The 14,170-nt window shown below is 42.3% G+C and overlaps 1 protein-coding gene across 3 annotated transcripts in view; it reads right to left on the bottom strand.

Annotated features, from left to right (window-relative positions):
• Window positions 1–14,170, bottom strand: part of LOC106577456 (sodium/potassium/calcium exchanger 2) — a 184,137-nt gene that overhangs the window by 69,150 nt on the left and 100,817 nt on the right. For all 3 annotated transcript variants that reach the window (XM_014155447.3, XM_014155450.3, XM_014155448.3), the window contains one exon: window positions 1,547–1,561. In XM_014155447.3, coding sequence (XP_014010922.1) covers window positions 1,547–1,561 — 15 coding nt within the window. The remainder of the gene's footprint in view (window positions 1–1,546; window positions 1,562–14,170) is intronic.

Here is a 14,170-nt window from a genome sequence, read left to right as displayed (position 1 = left end):
CGCACAATTGGCCCAGCGTTGTCCGGGTTTGGCCAGTGTAGGCAGTCATTTAAATAATAATTTGTTCTAAACTAACTTGCCTAGTTAAATTTAAAAAAAACATGGAACCAAAAAGGGCTCTCCTATGGGGCTAGCCGAATAAGCCTTTAAAAAGGTTCTAGATAACATATTTTTTCTATTAGCGTACGAGCATAGCGTCTTTGTTCTTCATCATATGCTCTGCCAGAGCGTGCTCTGGGATGAGCTACCAACCCTGTCGTTCACATTTTGTTGACATGACTTCGCGCCACTATTTAATTTTTTTCTATTTTCCCAGTGTATACCATGTTCAGGACAGAGTTCACATTTTTCAACTAGCTATCTAAATTGCGAACTAGATCGAGATGGAGCACACATTTTGTTTTATTTATCCCAAAAGTTCTAATTCCCCCAGTCACAGATCTGTGTAAACCTCTGACAATGACGCTAATCTCAGCTATGAATATTCAAAACTCCACAGATGACCAGACTGTGGTCGGATCAAAGGTCTAGTTAAGAACTTAGATGTACTGTAAGGCTGTGCTGCTTACTATGGCATGATTTTGCTATTCAGAGAGCTCAGGCACAAAACCAAAATGTTCAATGTAGCCAACCCCTCCCCCTGTTTTCTGCAGTTCAATATTTGATGCAGCTCCTAAGTGATATTGTTTTTAGCGCCACACTGATGGAAAAAGAGAGTGTGCTGATAGTTGTGGTGTGTAATAATAGCACAGGGCGTAGCCAGATTTGAATTGTCTCTTCCAAAAAAGGACCTTCAATAAAACAGGATGAACACAATAAAACAGAAATGATACAACTCAAAAATGACCAAATTACCCATTTCTGCAAGTTAAACATCCATGGTTACATTACAAGTGCCATCAGTTTAGAGTTTTGCATTTACAGTTTATATACCACTTACAGTACTTACAGTACAAAATGCAGCAAAAAAAAAAAACTGTAATGAAAATGTGTAATGTGCCTGACACTGCAAGGATTTCTAAACACATTTCCCAAATGTTTGTGTCATTTTTGTCTTGACTTCTAAGTCAAAAGGAATGTCTATAAAAAGACACTCAAAGTGTAAAGTTAGGTGTGGTTTGTTACACTTTATGACTAGCTAGCTGACCATAATACTAACACATTATTTTGAACATACCAAGCTACCAAAATACATTTTTGCTAGTGTCAGAGACTAAAATACTATGACACATGCTGTTTGTGTCATCCTGAAAACATGTAGATTTATTAAGGAATCAAAGTGGCAAGAATCTTCTCAACTGTGCAAACACACCACAGATACAGTGGGCAATGGTCGGCCACTGACTGTTTTTGGTCTTTCCATAGTCCTCTGTCCTCTACTTTATTTGGACGTGTGGCAAAGAACAAATCATGTACTTAGTTCTCTCAGTGTTTGGCCCCAGTGTATCTCCCAGTCCCATGCATGCAAGATGGTCAGTATAGTATGTATTGTTACAATGGTTAGCTTACAAGGGGTAAAAAAGAGATAATTAGAAAAGTAACTCACCAGAATCAGCAAATTCTGAGGGGACAGAGGAAGAACGAGAAATACAGAGAGATAGAAAGGGAGAGAGAAAAGATAAACCAGATGATGTATAAGTTTATAAAACATTGGACCTTAATCTTATGAAAGGTTTGTATTATGCTTAGGCCATTAACACCAATGAGAGAGTTGGCTCTGAATTATCTGAATGAACTGGATAACTAGATCAAAAAATAAAATAAGCACATTTGGCCATTGGAATATTGCTACACTCTTAGAAAAAAGGGTTCCAAACAGGTTCTTTGGTTGTCCCCATAGGAGAACCCTTTTTGGTTCAAGGTAGAACCCTCTGGGGGAAAAGTTCTACATGGCACCCAATAGGGTTCTACCTGGAGCCAAAAATAGTTATTCAACGGGTTCTCCTATGGGGGACAGCCGAAGAACCCTTTTAGGTTCTAGATAGCACCTTTTTTGACAGACATGTACTGGACTTTATAGACATGATTTTCTGGGAAATGGGCTTCGTTGTTCCTGAGCTTTACAGTGAGGATATATTCAGCTTTAATAATACAAAACAATGTACCACAGTCTTTTTTTTTTTTTATATCAAATTGTATTAGTCACATGCGCCGAATACAACAGGAGTAGACCTTACAGTGAAATGCTTACTTACGAGCCCCTAAACAACAGTGCAGTTAAAAAAAAATATGGAGAAGAATAAGAGATAAAAGTAACAAGTAATTAAAGAGCAGCAGTAAAAAATAACAATATATACAGGGGGGTGCCGGTACAGAGTCAATGTGCGGGGGCACCGGTTAGTTGGGGAAGTATGTACATGTAGGTAGAGTTATTAGTGACTACGCATAGATGACAACAGAGAGTGGCAGTAGTGTGGAAAGGTGGGGCAATGCAAATAGTCTGGATAGCCATTTGACTAGATGTTCAGGAGTCTTATGGCTTGGGGGTAGAAGCTGTTTAGAAGCCTCTTGGACCTAGACTTGGCGCTCCGGTACCGCTTGCCATGTGGTAGCAGAGAGAACAGTATATGACTAGGGTGGCTGGAGTCTTTGACAATTTTTAGGGCCTTCCTCTGACACCGCCTGGTATACAGGTCCTGGATGGCAGGAAGCTTGGCCCCAGTGATGTACTGGGCCGTTCGCACTGCCCCTCTGCCTTGCACCATGGTAAATGAATACCAAACAATGGAAGGTTGTTCTTTGCATTCCAATACAAGCTCCTATCCCACTGGTTGAATAAACATTTAAATGAAATTGACGTCTGTGCCCAGTGGGATGTGTCTTGTGAGACTAGACAGCATCATTTCACTTACTTTTACAAGTCTCTATGAGATATTTATGAACACTGCCGGCTTTATATAACACCACTGAGCCACTTAAGGTCTAAAAGCCTGCAAGGGATGGTGAGGCTTAAGGACAAGATACTTTGGCTCTGTCTTTGACTGATGCTTCTGCTTGCCCTATCCAGTGAGGGCAGACGGTAGCAGAGCATCTGGTCTCAGACAGTTTCTACCTCCAGGCCATAAGACTGTTAAACAGCATCCTTAGCTGTCCACCTGCACAAACATGAGGTTCAGAGATTATTTGCAGAGATTATTTGAGATTATTATTATTATTATGTGCAACTCAATATTAGGAAGGTGTTCGTAATGTTTGGTATACTCAGTGTATATTTCCCACCACATCTTAATGCTCTACTGCTGCTAGTTTTACTACTACTTGTATACTTTTTAATATTTGTTTACCACTTTTTGCCTTATTGTGTTATTGTTGTTACTTTTATTTTTACTATATTTCACTACACTGTTGGGAGGTAGCTCTCAAGTAAGCATTTAATTGCACCGTTTATACCCTGATGTATCCTGTGTATATGACGAATTAACTTTGAATTGATTTGGTTTAATAATAAAGGCTACTTTGCATAGTCAGGATCTTTCCATGTAAAGAATATGGAAAACACTGACTCTGAGACTGGTCAGAATCATTTATAATCTTAACAACATTCCATTATTTTTTAAAGGAACTGCACAATGTTTCAAATCACTTAAAGGTCACATGGTACAAAAATGATTTAACCACCATGTGGTAAGTATTTGAAATCAATTTGAGAACCACATACAGTTGGCTGCCTAACAAACTGCAAGAGGGAGAAGGTTGCATGGTTGCATTTATTTCTACACCACACTATGCCCTCACACATTTATATTCCCATACCAGACTGTGATTTAGAACTTTATCAGCCAGGTGGAACGACTAAATGTGGGTAATGGGGCATCTAGGAGTGTGACTAGGAGGTGATGCATTGTAATAGTCACTTAACAGTCAGTCAGGGCACAATTTATTAATATTATTTCTGAATCGTTTAATTGAAGGCTCAGCGTTCCAGGAAAGTGAAGACTGTAAAAGCTGAAATCATCCCAGTCCAACTACAACTCCCAGTACAATTAACTACACAACCAGTCCTCAGAACGGCAGACCATTTTACAGGTCAACAACACTAGTCATTTACTCCTTTAAAACTATTGACAATATTTCTTCACACCTGCATTTCAAACATTTCTTCGGCACTTACTTATTAAAAAAGGGAAATGCTCAACTACATTCATCCCACATATAAAAACATGGCTGCTATGTTCCTTCATCTAAGCTTTAATATAGAGAATCTTTTGGAACACAAATCATTCAGGGCATCCTCAAGTTCCTTGCCTTTCTATTTGCATTGCAAAATTGGGTGATATTTTCACCCTACTCCCTTGATGGGATTAGATTCGAATGACACTGTACCTCCCCACTGAATTAGCATATTCAGCCCTGACGTGATGCCATTTATAATTTCTCTGTAAATAGCTAATAGGTTTTCAACTTGGATTAAAATAAATCAGCGCTCTCCTTCACTAGATTCCCGATATTACACTGAGCTCACATTACATCTAAGATGTTTCCCTTAGCAGCCACTTATTAGGATTAAAGCATTACACATATCTGTGGGCTAATAGTGTTTGTGAAAGTACCATTATATGGACTCTCACCATGACATACAGTGCCTTCAGAAACTATTCATACACCTTGACTTATTCCACATTTTGTTGCGTAACAGCCTGAATTCAAAATGTATTTAAAAAAATATATTTTCTCACCCATCAACACAATATCTCACAATGACAAAGTGAAAACATTTTATTATTAAAAAAAATGAAATCCAAAAGTGTAATTTATGTAGTCATTCACACACCTTTGCTATGCCACTTCAAATTGAACTCAGGTGCATCCAATTTCCTTTGATCGTCCTTGAGATGTCACTACAACTTGATTGGAGTCCACCTGTGGCCAGTTCAATTGTTTAGACATGACATTTTAGACAGAAACACACCTGTCTATAACAGGTCCCACAGTTGACGGTGCATGTCAGAGCAGAAAGGAACTATCCATATATCTCTGAGATAGAATTGGGGAACGGTATAAAACAATTTCTGGAGTGTTGAAAGTTTCCAAGAGAACGGTGGTCTCCATCATTGGGAAATTTTAAAAATATATAACTACCCAGACTCTGCCTAGATCTGGCTGTCTGAAACAAACTGAGCAACCGGGTAAGAAGGACCTTGGTCAGGGAGGTGACGAAGAACTGATTGACAACTCTGTCAGAGCTAGAGAGTTTCTTGGCTGAGATGGGAGCACAGCACTGCACCAATCTGGGCTTATGGGAGAGTGGCAAGATGGAAGTCACTCATGAGAAAAAGGCACATGGCAGCACACCTTTAGTTTGCAAAAAAGACACGTGCAAGACTATGAGAGAATAAGGCAAAAGATTATGTGGTCTGATGAGACAAAAATGTAATTATTTGGCCTGAATGCAAAGTCTATGTTTTGAGAAAACCAGGCACAGCTCATCACCCATCTAATGCCCTCACTAATGTGAAGCATGGTGGTGGCAGCATCATGCTATGGGGATGCTTCAGTGTCAGGGACTGTGAGACTGGTAAGGATAGAGTAAACAATAAATGGAACCAAATACAGGCAAATTCTTGATGAGAACCTGCTTCAGAGTGCAAATGACAGACTGGGGGCGAAGATTTATGTTCCAACAGGGCAATGGCCCCAAGTATACAGCCAAAGCAACACTGCAATGGCTTTAGAACAATAATGTGAAAGTCCTGAAGTGGCCCAGCCAAAGCCCAGACTTGAATCCCATTGAAAATTTGTGGAAAGACTAGAGGAGCTAGAGTTGTATGCTCTAGCTCCTCCTACTGACTATGTAGAATCAAACAAAAAGGTGTCATATAGATTTGAAAGCTTTTCACTTTTCCTACCCAAACACTTCCTGTTTCCGGTCACAACTTGCAGACTTGTTTACGCTGCTGTGCGTTTTTGTTGCCGATCTTACTTTGATACCTGACGGTTTTTTACTTTTTCATTACCGTATATTTTTACTTTTTCCCTCACTCAACTTTTTTCCTCACTCAACTTTTTTCATTCATCCCCGGAGGTTTTATCTGGACATGGTTCGTCAGGACTTCAAACAGCCGAAGCTAAGTAACATTAACATGATGCCTTCTAATTGCAGTCGTTGTACTTATAATATACAGGAGAACGATCGCCTTACGGCAAGGATAGCTGTGCTGCAAGCCCAGCTTCAGACGCGATCGTTAGGCAAGGGTAATTTCAGTGTAGGAAAGGATGAAACAGCGTCTGTGCCACCAGTAAGTACAGATAGTAACGTTAGTATAAACCCCCTCGCACGGTCCCCGCAGCCGGACATCTTTCTCATGGCTTCTGGAGGGAAACGCTGTAGGAATGCTCAACCGGTGTCGCTTATTCAGCGGACAGAAACTTTCAACCGGTTCTCCCCATTAAGCGAGTCGGAGTCGGAGGCCGAGACTTCTCTGGTCTCTACTCCTCCCGTTGTGGGGTCTGAGACGCCGACGGCTCCCACCATTAGCTCTGACAAATTGAAAACCCTAGTCATTGGCGACTCCATTACCCGCAGTATTAGACTTAAAACTAATCATCCAGCGATCATACACTGTTTACCAGGGGGCAGGGCTACCGACGTTAAGGCTAATCTAAAGACGGTGCTGGCTAAAGCTAAAACTGGCGAGTGTAGAGAGTATAGAGATATTGTTATCCACGTCGGCACCAACGATGTTAGGATGAAACAGTCAGAGGTCACCAAGCGCAACATAGCTTCAGCGTGTAAATCAGCTAGAAAGATGTGTCGGCATCGATTAATTGTCTCTGGCCCCCTCCCAGTTAGGGGGAGTGATGAGCTCTACAGCAGAGTCTCTCAACTCAATCGCTGGTTGAAAACTGTTTTCTGCCCCTCCCAAAAGATAGAATTTGTAGATAATTGGCCCTCTTTCTGGGACTCACCCACAAACAGGACCAAGCCTGGCCTGTTGAGGAGTGACGGACTCCATCCTAGCTGGAGGGGTGCTCTCATCTTATCTACGAACATAGACAGGGCTCTAACTCCTCTAGCTCCACAATGAAATAGGGTGCAGGCCAGGCAGCAGGCTGTTAGCCAGCCTGCCAGCTTAGTGGAGTCTGCCACTAGCACAGTCAGTGTAGTCAGCTCAGCTTCCCCCATTGAGACCGTGTCTGTGCCTCGATCTAGGTTGGGCAAAATTAAAAATGGCGGTGTTCGCTTTAGCAATCTCACTAGTATAAAGACCTCCTCCATTCCTGCCATTATTGAAAGAGATTGTGATACCTCACATCTCAAAATTGGGTTACTTAATGTTAGATCCCTCACTTCCAAGGCAGTTATAGTCAATGAACTAATCACTGATAATAATCTTGATGTGATTGGCCTGACTGAAACATGGCTTAAGCCTGATGAATTTACTGTGTTAAATGAGGCCTCACCCCCAGGTTACATTAGTGACCATACCCCCCGTGCATCCGGCAAAGGCGGAGGTGTTGCTAACATTTACGATAGCAAATTTCAATTTACAAAAAAAAAAACAACAATGACGTTTTCGTCTTTTGAGCTTCTAGTCATGAAATCTATGCAGCCTACTCACTCACTTTTTATAGCTACTGTTTATAGGCCTCCTGGGCCATATGCAGTGTTCCTCACTGAGTTCCCTGAATTCCTATCGGATCTTGTAGTCATAGCAGATAATATTCTAATTTTTGGTGACTTTAACATTCACATGGAAAAGTCCACAGACCCACTCCAAAAGGCTTTCGGAGCCATCATCGACTCAGTGGGTTTTGTCCAACATGTCTCTGGACCTACTCACTGCCACAGTCATACTCTGGACCTAGTTTTGTCCCATGGAATAAATGTTGTGGATCTAAATGTTTTTCCTCATAATCCTGGACTATCGGACCACCATTTTATTACGTTTGCAATTGCAACAAATAATCTGCTCAGACCCCAACCAAGGAGCATTAAAAGTCGTGCTATAAATTCTCAGACAACCCAAAGATTCCTTGATGCCCTTCCAGACTGCCTCTGCCTACCCAAGGACGTCAGAGGACAAAAATCAGTTAACCACCTAACCGAGGAACTCAATTTAACCTTGCGCAATACCCTAGATGCAGTTGCACCCCTAAAAACTAAAAACATCTGTCATAAGAAACTAGCTCCCTGGTATACAGAAAATACACGAGCTCTGAAGCAAGCTTCCAGAAAATTGGAACGGAAATGGCGCCACACCAAACTGGAAGTCTTCCGACTAGCTTGGAAAGACAGTACCGTGCAGTATCGAAGAGCCCTTACTGCTGCTCGATCATCCTATTTTTCCAACTTAATTGAGGAAAATAAGAACAATCCGAAATTTCTTTTTGATACTGTCGCAAAGCTAACTAAAAAGCAGCCTTCGCAAATGGAGGATGGCTTTCACTTCAGCAGTAATAAATTTATGAACTTCTTTGAGGAAAAGATCATGATCATTAGAAAGCAAATTACAGACTCCTCTTTAAATCTGGGTATTCCTCCAAAGCTCCATTGTCCTGAGTCTGCACAACTCTGCCAGGACCTAGGATCAAGGGAGATACTAAAGTGTTTTAGTACTATATCTCTTGACGCAATGATGAAAATAATCATGGCCTCCAAACCCTCAAGCTGCATACTGGACCCTATTCCAACTAAACTACTGAAAGAGCTGCTTCCTGTGCTTGGCCCTCCTATGTTGAACATAATAAACGGCTCTCTATCCACCGGATGTGTACCAAGCTCACTAAAAGTGGCAGTAATAAAGCCTCTCTTGAAAAAGCCGAATCTTGATCCAGAAATTATAAAAAACTATCGGCCTATATCGAATCTTCCATTCCTCTCCAAAATTTTAGAAAAAGCTGTTGCACAGCAACTGACTGCCTTCCTGAAGACAAACAATGTATACGAAACGCTTCAGTCTGGTTTTAGACCCCATCATAGCACTGAGACTGCACTTGTGAAGGTGGTAAATGACCTTTTAATGACGTCAGACCGAGGCTCTGCATCTGTCCTCGTGCTCCTAGATCTTAGTGCCGCTTTTGATACCATCGATCACCACATTCTTTTGGAGAGATTGGAAACCCAAATTGGTCTACATGGACAAGTTCTGGCCTGGTTTAGATCTTATCTGTCGGAAAGATATCAGTTTGTCTCTGTGAATGGTTTGTCCTCTGACAAATCAATTGTAAATTTCGGTGTTCCTCAAGGTTCCGTTTTAGGACCACTATTGTTTTCACTATATATTTTACCTCTTGGGGATGTCATTCGAAAACATAATGTTAAATTTCACTGCTATGCAGACGACACACAGCTGTACATTTCAATGAAACATGGTGAAGCCCCAAAATTGCCCTCGCTAGAAGCCTGTGTTTCAGACATAAAGAAGTGGTTGGCTGCAAACTTTCTACTTTTAAACTCGGACAAAACAGAGATGCTTGTTCTAGGTCCCAAGAAACAAAGAGATCTTCTGTTGAATCTGACAATTAATCTGGATGGTTGTACAGTCGTCTCAAATAAAACTGTGAAGGACCTCGGCGTTACTCTGGACCCTGATCTCTCTTTTGAAGAACATATCAAGACTGTTTCAAGGACAGCTTTTTTCCATCTACGTAACATTGCAAAAATCAGAAATTTTCTGTCCAAAAATGACGCAGAAAAATTAATCCATGCTTTTGTTACTTCTAGGCTGGACTACTGCAATGCTCTACTTTCCGGCTACCCGGATAAAGCACTAAATAAACTTCAGTTAGTGCTAAATACGGCTGCTAGAATCCTGACTAGAACCAAAAAATTTGATCATATTACTCCAGTGTTAGCCTCCCTACACTGGCTTCCTGTTAAGGCAAGGGCTGATTTCAAGGTTTTACTGCTAACCTACAAAGCATTACATGGGCTTGCTCCTACCTATCTTTCCGATTTGGTCCTGCCGTACATACCTACACGTACGCTACGGTCACAAGACGCAGGCCTCCTAATTGTCCCTAGAATTTCTAAGCAAACGGCTGGAGGTAGGGCTTTCTCCTATAGAGCTCCATTTTTATGGAATGGTCTGCCTACCAATGTGAGAGACGCAGACTCAGTCTCAACCTTTAAGTCTTTACTGAAGACTTATCTCTTCAGTAGGTCCTATGATTAAGTATAGTCTGGCCCAGGAGTGTGAAGGTGAACGGAAAGGCTGGAGCAACGAACCGCCCTTGCTGTCTCTGCCTTGCCGGTTCCCCTCTTTCCACTGGGATTCTCTGCCTCTAACCCTTTTACAGAGGCTGAGTCACTGGCCTACTGGTGTTCTTCCATGCCGTCCATGGGAGGGGTGCGTCACTTGAGTGGGTTGAGTCACTGACGTGGTCTTCCTGTCTGGGTTGGCGCCCCCCCCCCCCCCCCCCCCTTGGGTTGTGCCATGGCGGAGATCGTTGTGGGCTATACTCGGCCTTGTCTTAGGACGGTAAGTTGGTGGTTGGAGACATCCCTCTAGTGGTGTGGGGGCTGTGCTTTGGCAAAGTGGGTGGGGTTATATCCTGCCTGTTTGGCCCTGTCCGGGGGTATCATCGGATGGGGCCACAGTGTCTTCTGATCCCTCCTGTCTCAGCCTCCAGTATTTATGCTGCAGTAGTTTATGTGTCGGGGGGCTAGGGTCAGTCTGTTACATCTGGAGTATTTCTCTTGTCTTATCCGGTGTCCTGTGTGTATTTAAATATGCTCTCTCTAATTCTCTCTTTCTCTCTTTCTGTCTTTCTCTCGGAGGACCTGAGCCCTAGGACCATGCCTCAGGACTACCTGGTATGATGACTCCTTGCTGTCCCCAGTCCACCTGGCCGTGCTGCTGCTCCAGTTTCAACTGTTCTGCCTGCGGCTATGGAACCCTGACCTGTTCACCGGACGTGCTTGTTGCACCCTCGACAACTACTATGATTATTATTATTTGACCATGCTGGTCATTTATGAACATTTTAACATTTTAACATTTTGACCATGTTCTGTTTTAATATCCACCCTGCACAGCCAGAAGAGGACTGGCCACCCCTCATAGCCTGGTTCCTCTCTAGGTTTCTTCCTAGGTTTTTGGCCTTTCTAGGGAGTTTTTCCTAGGGAGTTTTTCCTAGCCACCGTGCTTCTTTCACATGCTTTGCTTGCTGTTTGGGGTTTTAGGCTGGGTTTCTGTACAGCACTTTGAGAATATCAGCTGATGTACGAAGGGCTATATAAAAATAAATTTGATTTGATTTGATTTGATTGAAGATTGCTGTTCACCGCCACTCCACATCTAACGTAACAGAGCTTGAGAAAATCTGCAAGGAAGACTGGGAGAAAATGTCAAAATCCAGATGTGCAAAGCTGATACAGACATACCCAAGATGACTCAAAGCTTTAATCGGCGTCGAAGTATTGACTCGGTGCGAATAATTATGTACATTTGATATTTCTGTATTTCATTTTCAATATATTTACAAACATGTTTTCACTTTGTTATTATGGGGATGGGTGAAAAAAAACACATTTAATCAATTTTGAATTCAGGCTGTAACACAACAAAATGTGGAATAAGTCAAGGGTATGAATACTTTCTGAAGGCACTGTAGCTATATTTATCTTATTATGTCCTTGGAGAAGTGACACTGGATTTCAGGCCAGAGGCATAGCTCAAGCAAATAAAATAATATTGATAGTCTTAATTTGGACTGGATCTGGAATTTACTTGAGCTCACAAGCACCATATATTTTTTCATTACTGATGTCACATTGTTTTGAAGATAGACAGTAGTGATAGGAAAATAACTTCAACGTAGTCCATGGTCAGGACCAATCTTAAGCAGGGAATGCCTAAAGACTTATAATTTGCAAAAAGTTGGCTAAATTACAAATGGCTAAAACAGCAGGTGCATTATTTGACTCCATCCTCCCCTTCAGATATGAGATGGAAATTAAGACCTCATCTCACATGGGGGAATTGAGGTGCCCACCGTTTTTAGTGAGCTCAGTGACACAAGAAAGAAACAGAGCAGGGAGACTGATAGACACCATGACTCACTGTCAGTGAGTGGTTCGTGGCACTTTATTGGAGAACGGGCTCATAGTAATAGCTGGAATGGGATGAATGGATAGGTATGGTATTAATGACATTAAACACATCAAACAAATGGTTTCCTTTGACCTGACAAACTTCCTTGTGGATTCCTTGTGGTAAGACGAAGCAGATGCTAAACTACAGGACTGTTTTGGTATCACAGACTGGAACATGTTCCAGAATTCTTCCGATGGCATTGAGGAGTACACCACATCAGTCACTGGCTTTATCAATAAGTGCATCGAGGACATCGTCCCCACAGTAACCGTACGTACATACCCCAACCAGAAGCCATGGATTACAGGCAAAATTCGCACTGAGCTAAAAGGTTGAGCTGCTGCTTTCAAGGTGCGGGACTCAAACCCGGAAGCTTATAAGAAATCCTGCTATGCCCTCTGACGAACCATCAAACAGGTAAAGCGTCAATACAGGGCTAAAATTTAATCGTACTACACTGGCTCCGATGCTCGTCTTATGTGGCAGGGCTTGCAAACTATTACAGACTACAAAGGGAAGCACAGCCACGAGCTGCCCAGTGACACGAGCCTACCTGACGAGCTAAATCACTTTTATGCTCGCTTCGAGGCAAGCAACACTGAGGCATGCATGAGAGCATCAGCTCTTCCGGACGACTGTGTGATCACACTCTCCGTAGCCGACGTGAGAAAGACCTTTAAAACTTCTTAAGGCTAGGGGGCAGTATTCAGAAGTTCTGATGACTGACGTGCCCAAAGTAAACTGCCTGTTTCTCAGGCCCAGAAGCTAGGATATGCATATAATTGGTAGCATTGGATAGAAAACACTCAGGTGTTTTTTCAAGGTGGCTCTCATTTGGACTGTAGTCTTGTGGCGCGCGTGGATGAGGGCGCACACTTCGTTATTTATCTCCGGTATTGAACATACTACATTCCGTATTAAATTGTATCATTCATTTACATATTAGGGTACCTGAGGATTGATTAGAAATGTCGTTTGGACGAAGTTTATTGGTAACTTTTGGGATTCCTTTGTCTGCATGTTGAACGAGTGGATTACTGAATCAAACGCGCCAACTAAACTGACTTTTTTGGGATATAAAGAAGCACTTTATCGAACAAAACAACCATTTGTTGTGTATCTGGGACCCTTGGGATTGCAAACAGATGAAGATCTTCAAAGGTAAGTGATTTATTTTAGCGCTATTTCTGACGGTTTGGAAAATGTTTTTAATGCTGGTCCTCAGATAATCGTAAGGGATGCTTTCGCCACTAAAGCCTTTTTGAAATCTGACAAAGCGGTTGGATTAATAAGAAGTCAAGCTTTTAAATGATGTAAGACAGTTGTATTTTCATGAATGTTTAATATTACGATTTCTGTATTTTGAATTTCGCGCTCTGCAATTTCACCGGATGTTGTCGAGGTGGGGCGCTAGCGGCACGCCTAGCCCAAAGAGGTTTTAAACAGGTCAACATTCACAAGACTGCGGGGCCAGATGGATTACCAGGACCTGTGCTCCGGGCATGTGCTGACCAACTGGCAGGTGTCTTCAATGACATTTTCAACCTGTCCCTGATTGAGTCTGTAATGCCTACATGTTTCAAACAGACCACCATAGTCCCTGTGCCCAAGAACACAAAGGTAACCTGCCTAAATGACTACAGACCCGTAGCACTCACATACGTAGCCATGAAGTGCTTTGAAAGGCTGGTCATGGCTCACATCAACACCATTATCCCAGAAACTATAGACCCACTCTAATTTGCATACCGCCCAAACAGATCCACAGATGATGAAATCTCTATTGCACTCCACACTGCCCTTTCCCACCTGGACAAAAGGAACACCTACGTGAGAATGCTATTCATTGACTACAGCTCAGCGTTCAAAACCATATTACCCTCAAAGCAACAAACTAGAATTGTCCAAACACACCAAGACAATCGTGGAGAGGGCACGACAAAGCCTATTCCCCCTCAGGAAACGAAAAATATTTGGCATGGGTCCTAAGATCCTCAAAAGGTTCTACAGCTGCAACATCGAGAGCATCCTGACTGGTTGCATCACTGCCTGGTACGGCAACTTCTCGACCTCAAACCGCAAGGCATTACAGAAGGTAGTGCGTACGGCTCAGTACATCATTGGGGATAAGC

Source organism: Salmo salar, chromosome 18, assembly GCF_965601325.2.
Source record: "Salmo salar chromosome 18, fSalSal1, whole genome shotgun sequence".
Classification (NCBI taxonomy): domain Eukaryota; kingdom Metazoa; phylum Chordata; class Actinopteri; order Salmoniformes; family Salmonidae; genus Salmo; species Salmo salar.
Note: the sequence above shows the minus strand (reverse complement) of the source record. Positions and strands in the feature narration are given on the sequence as shown.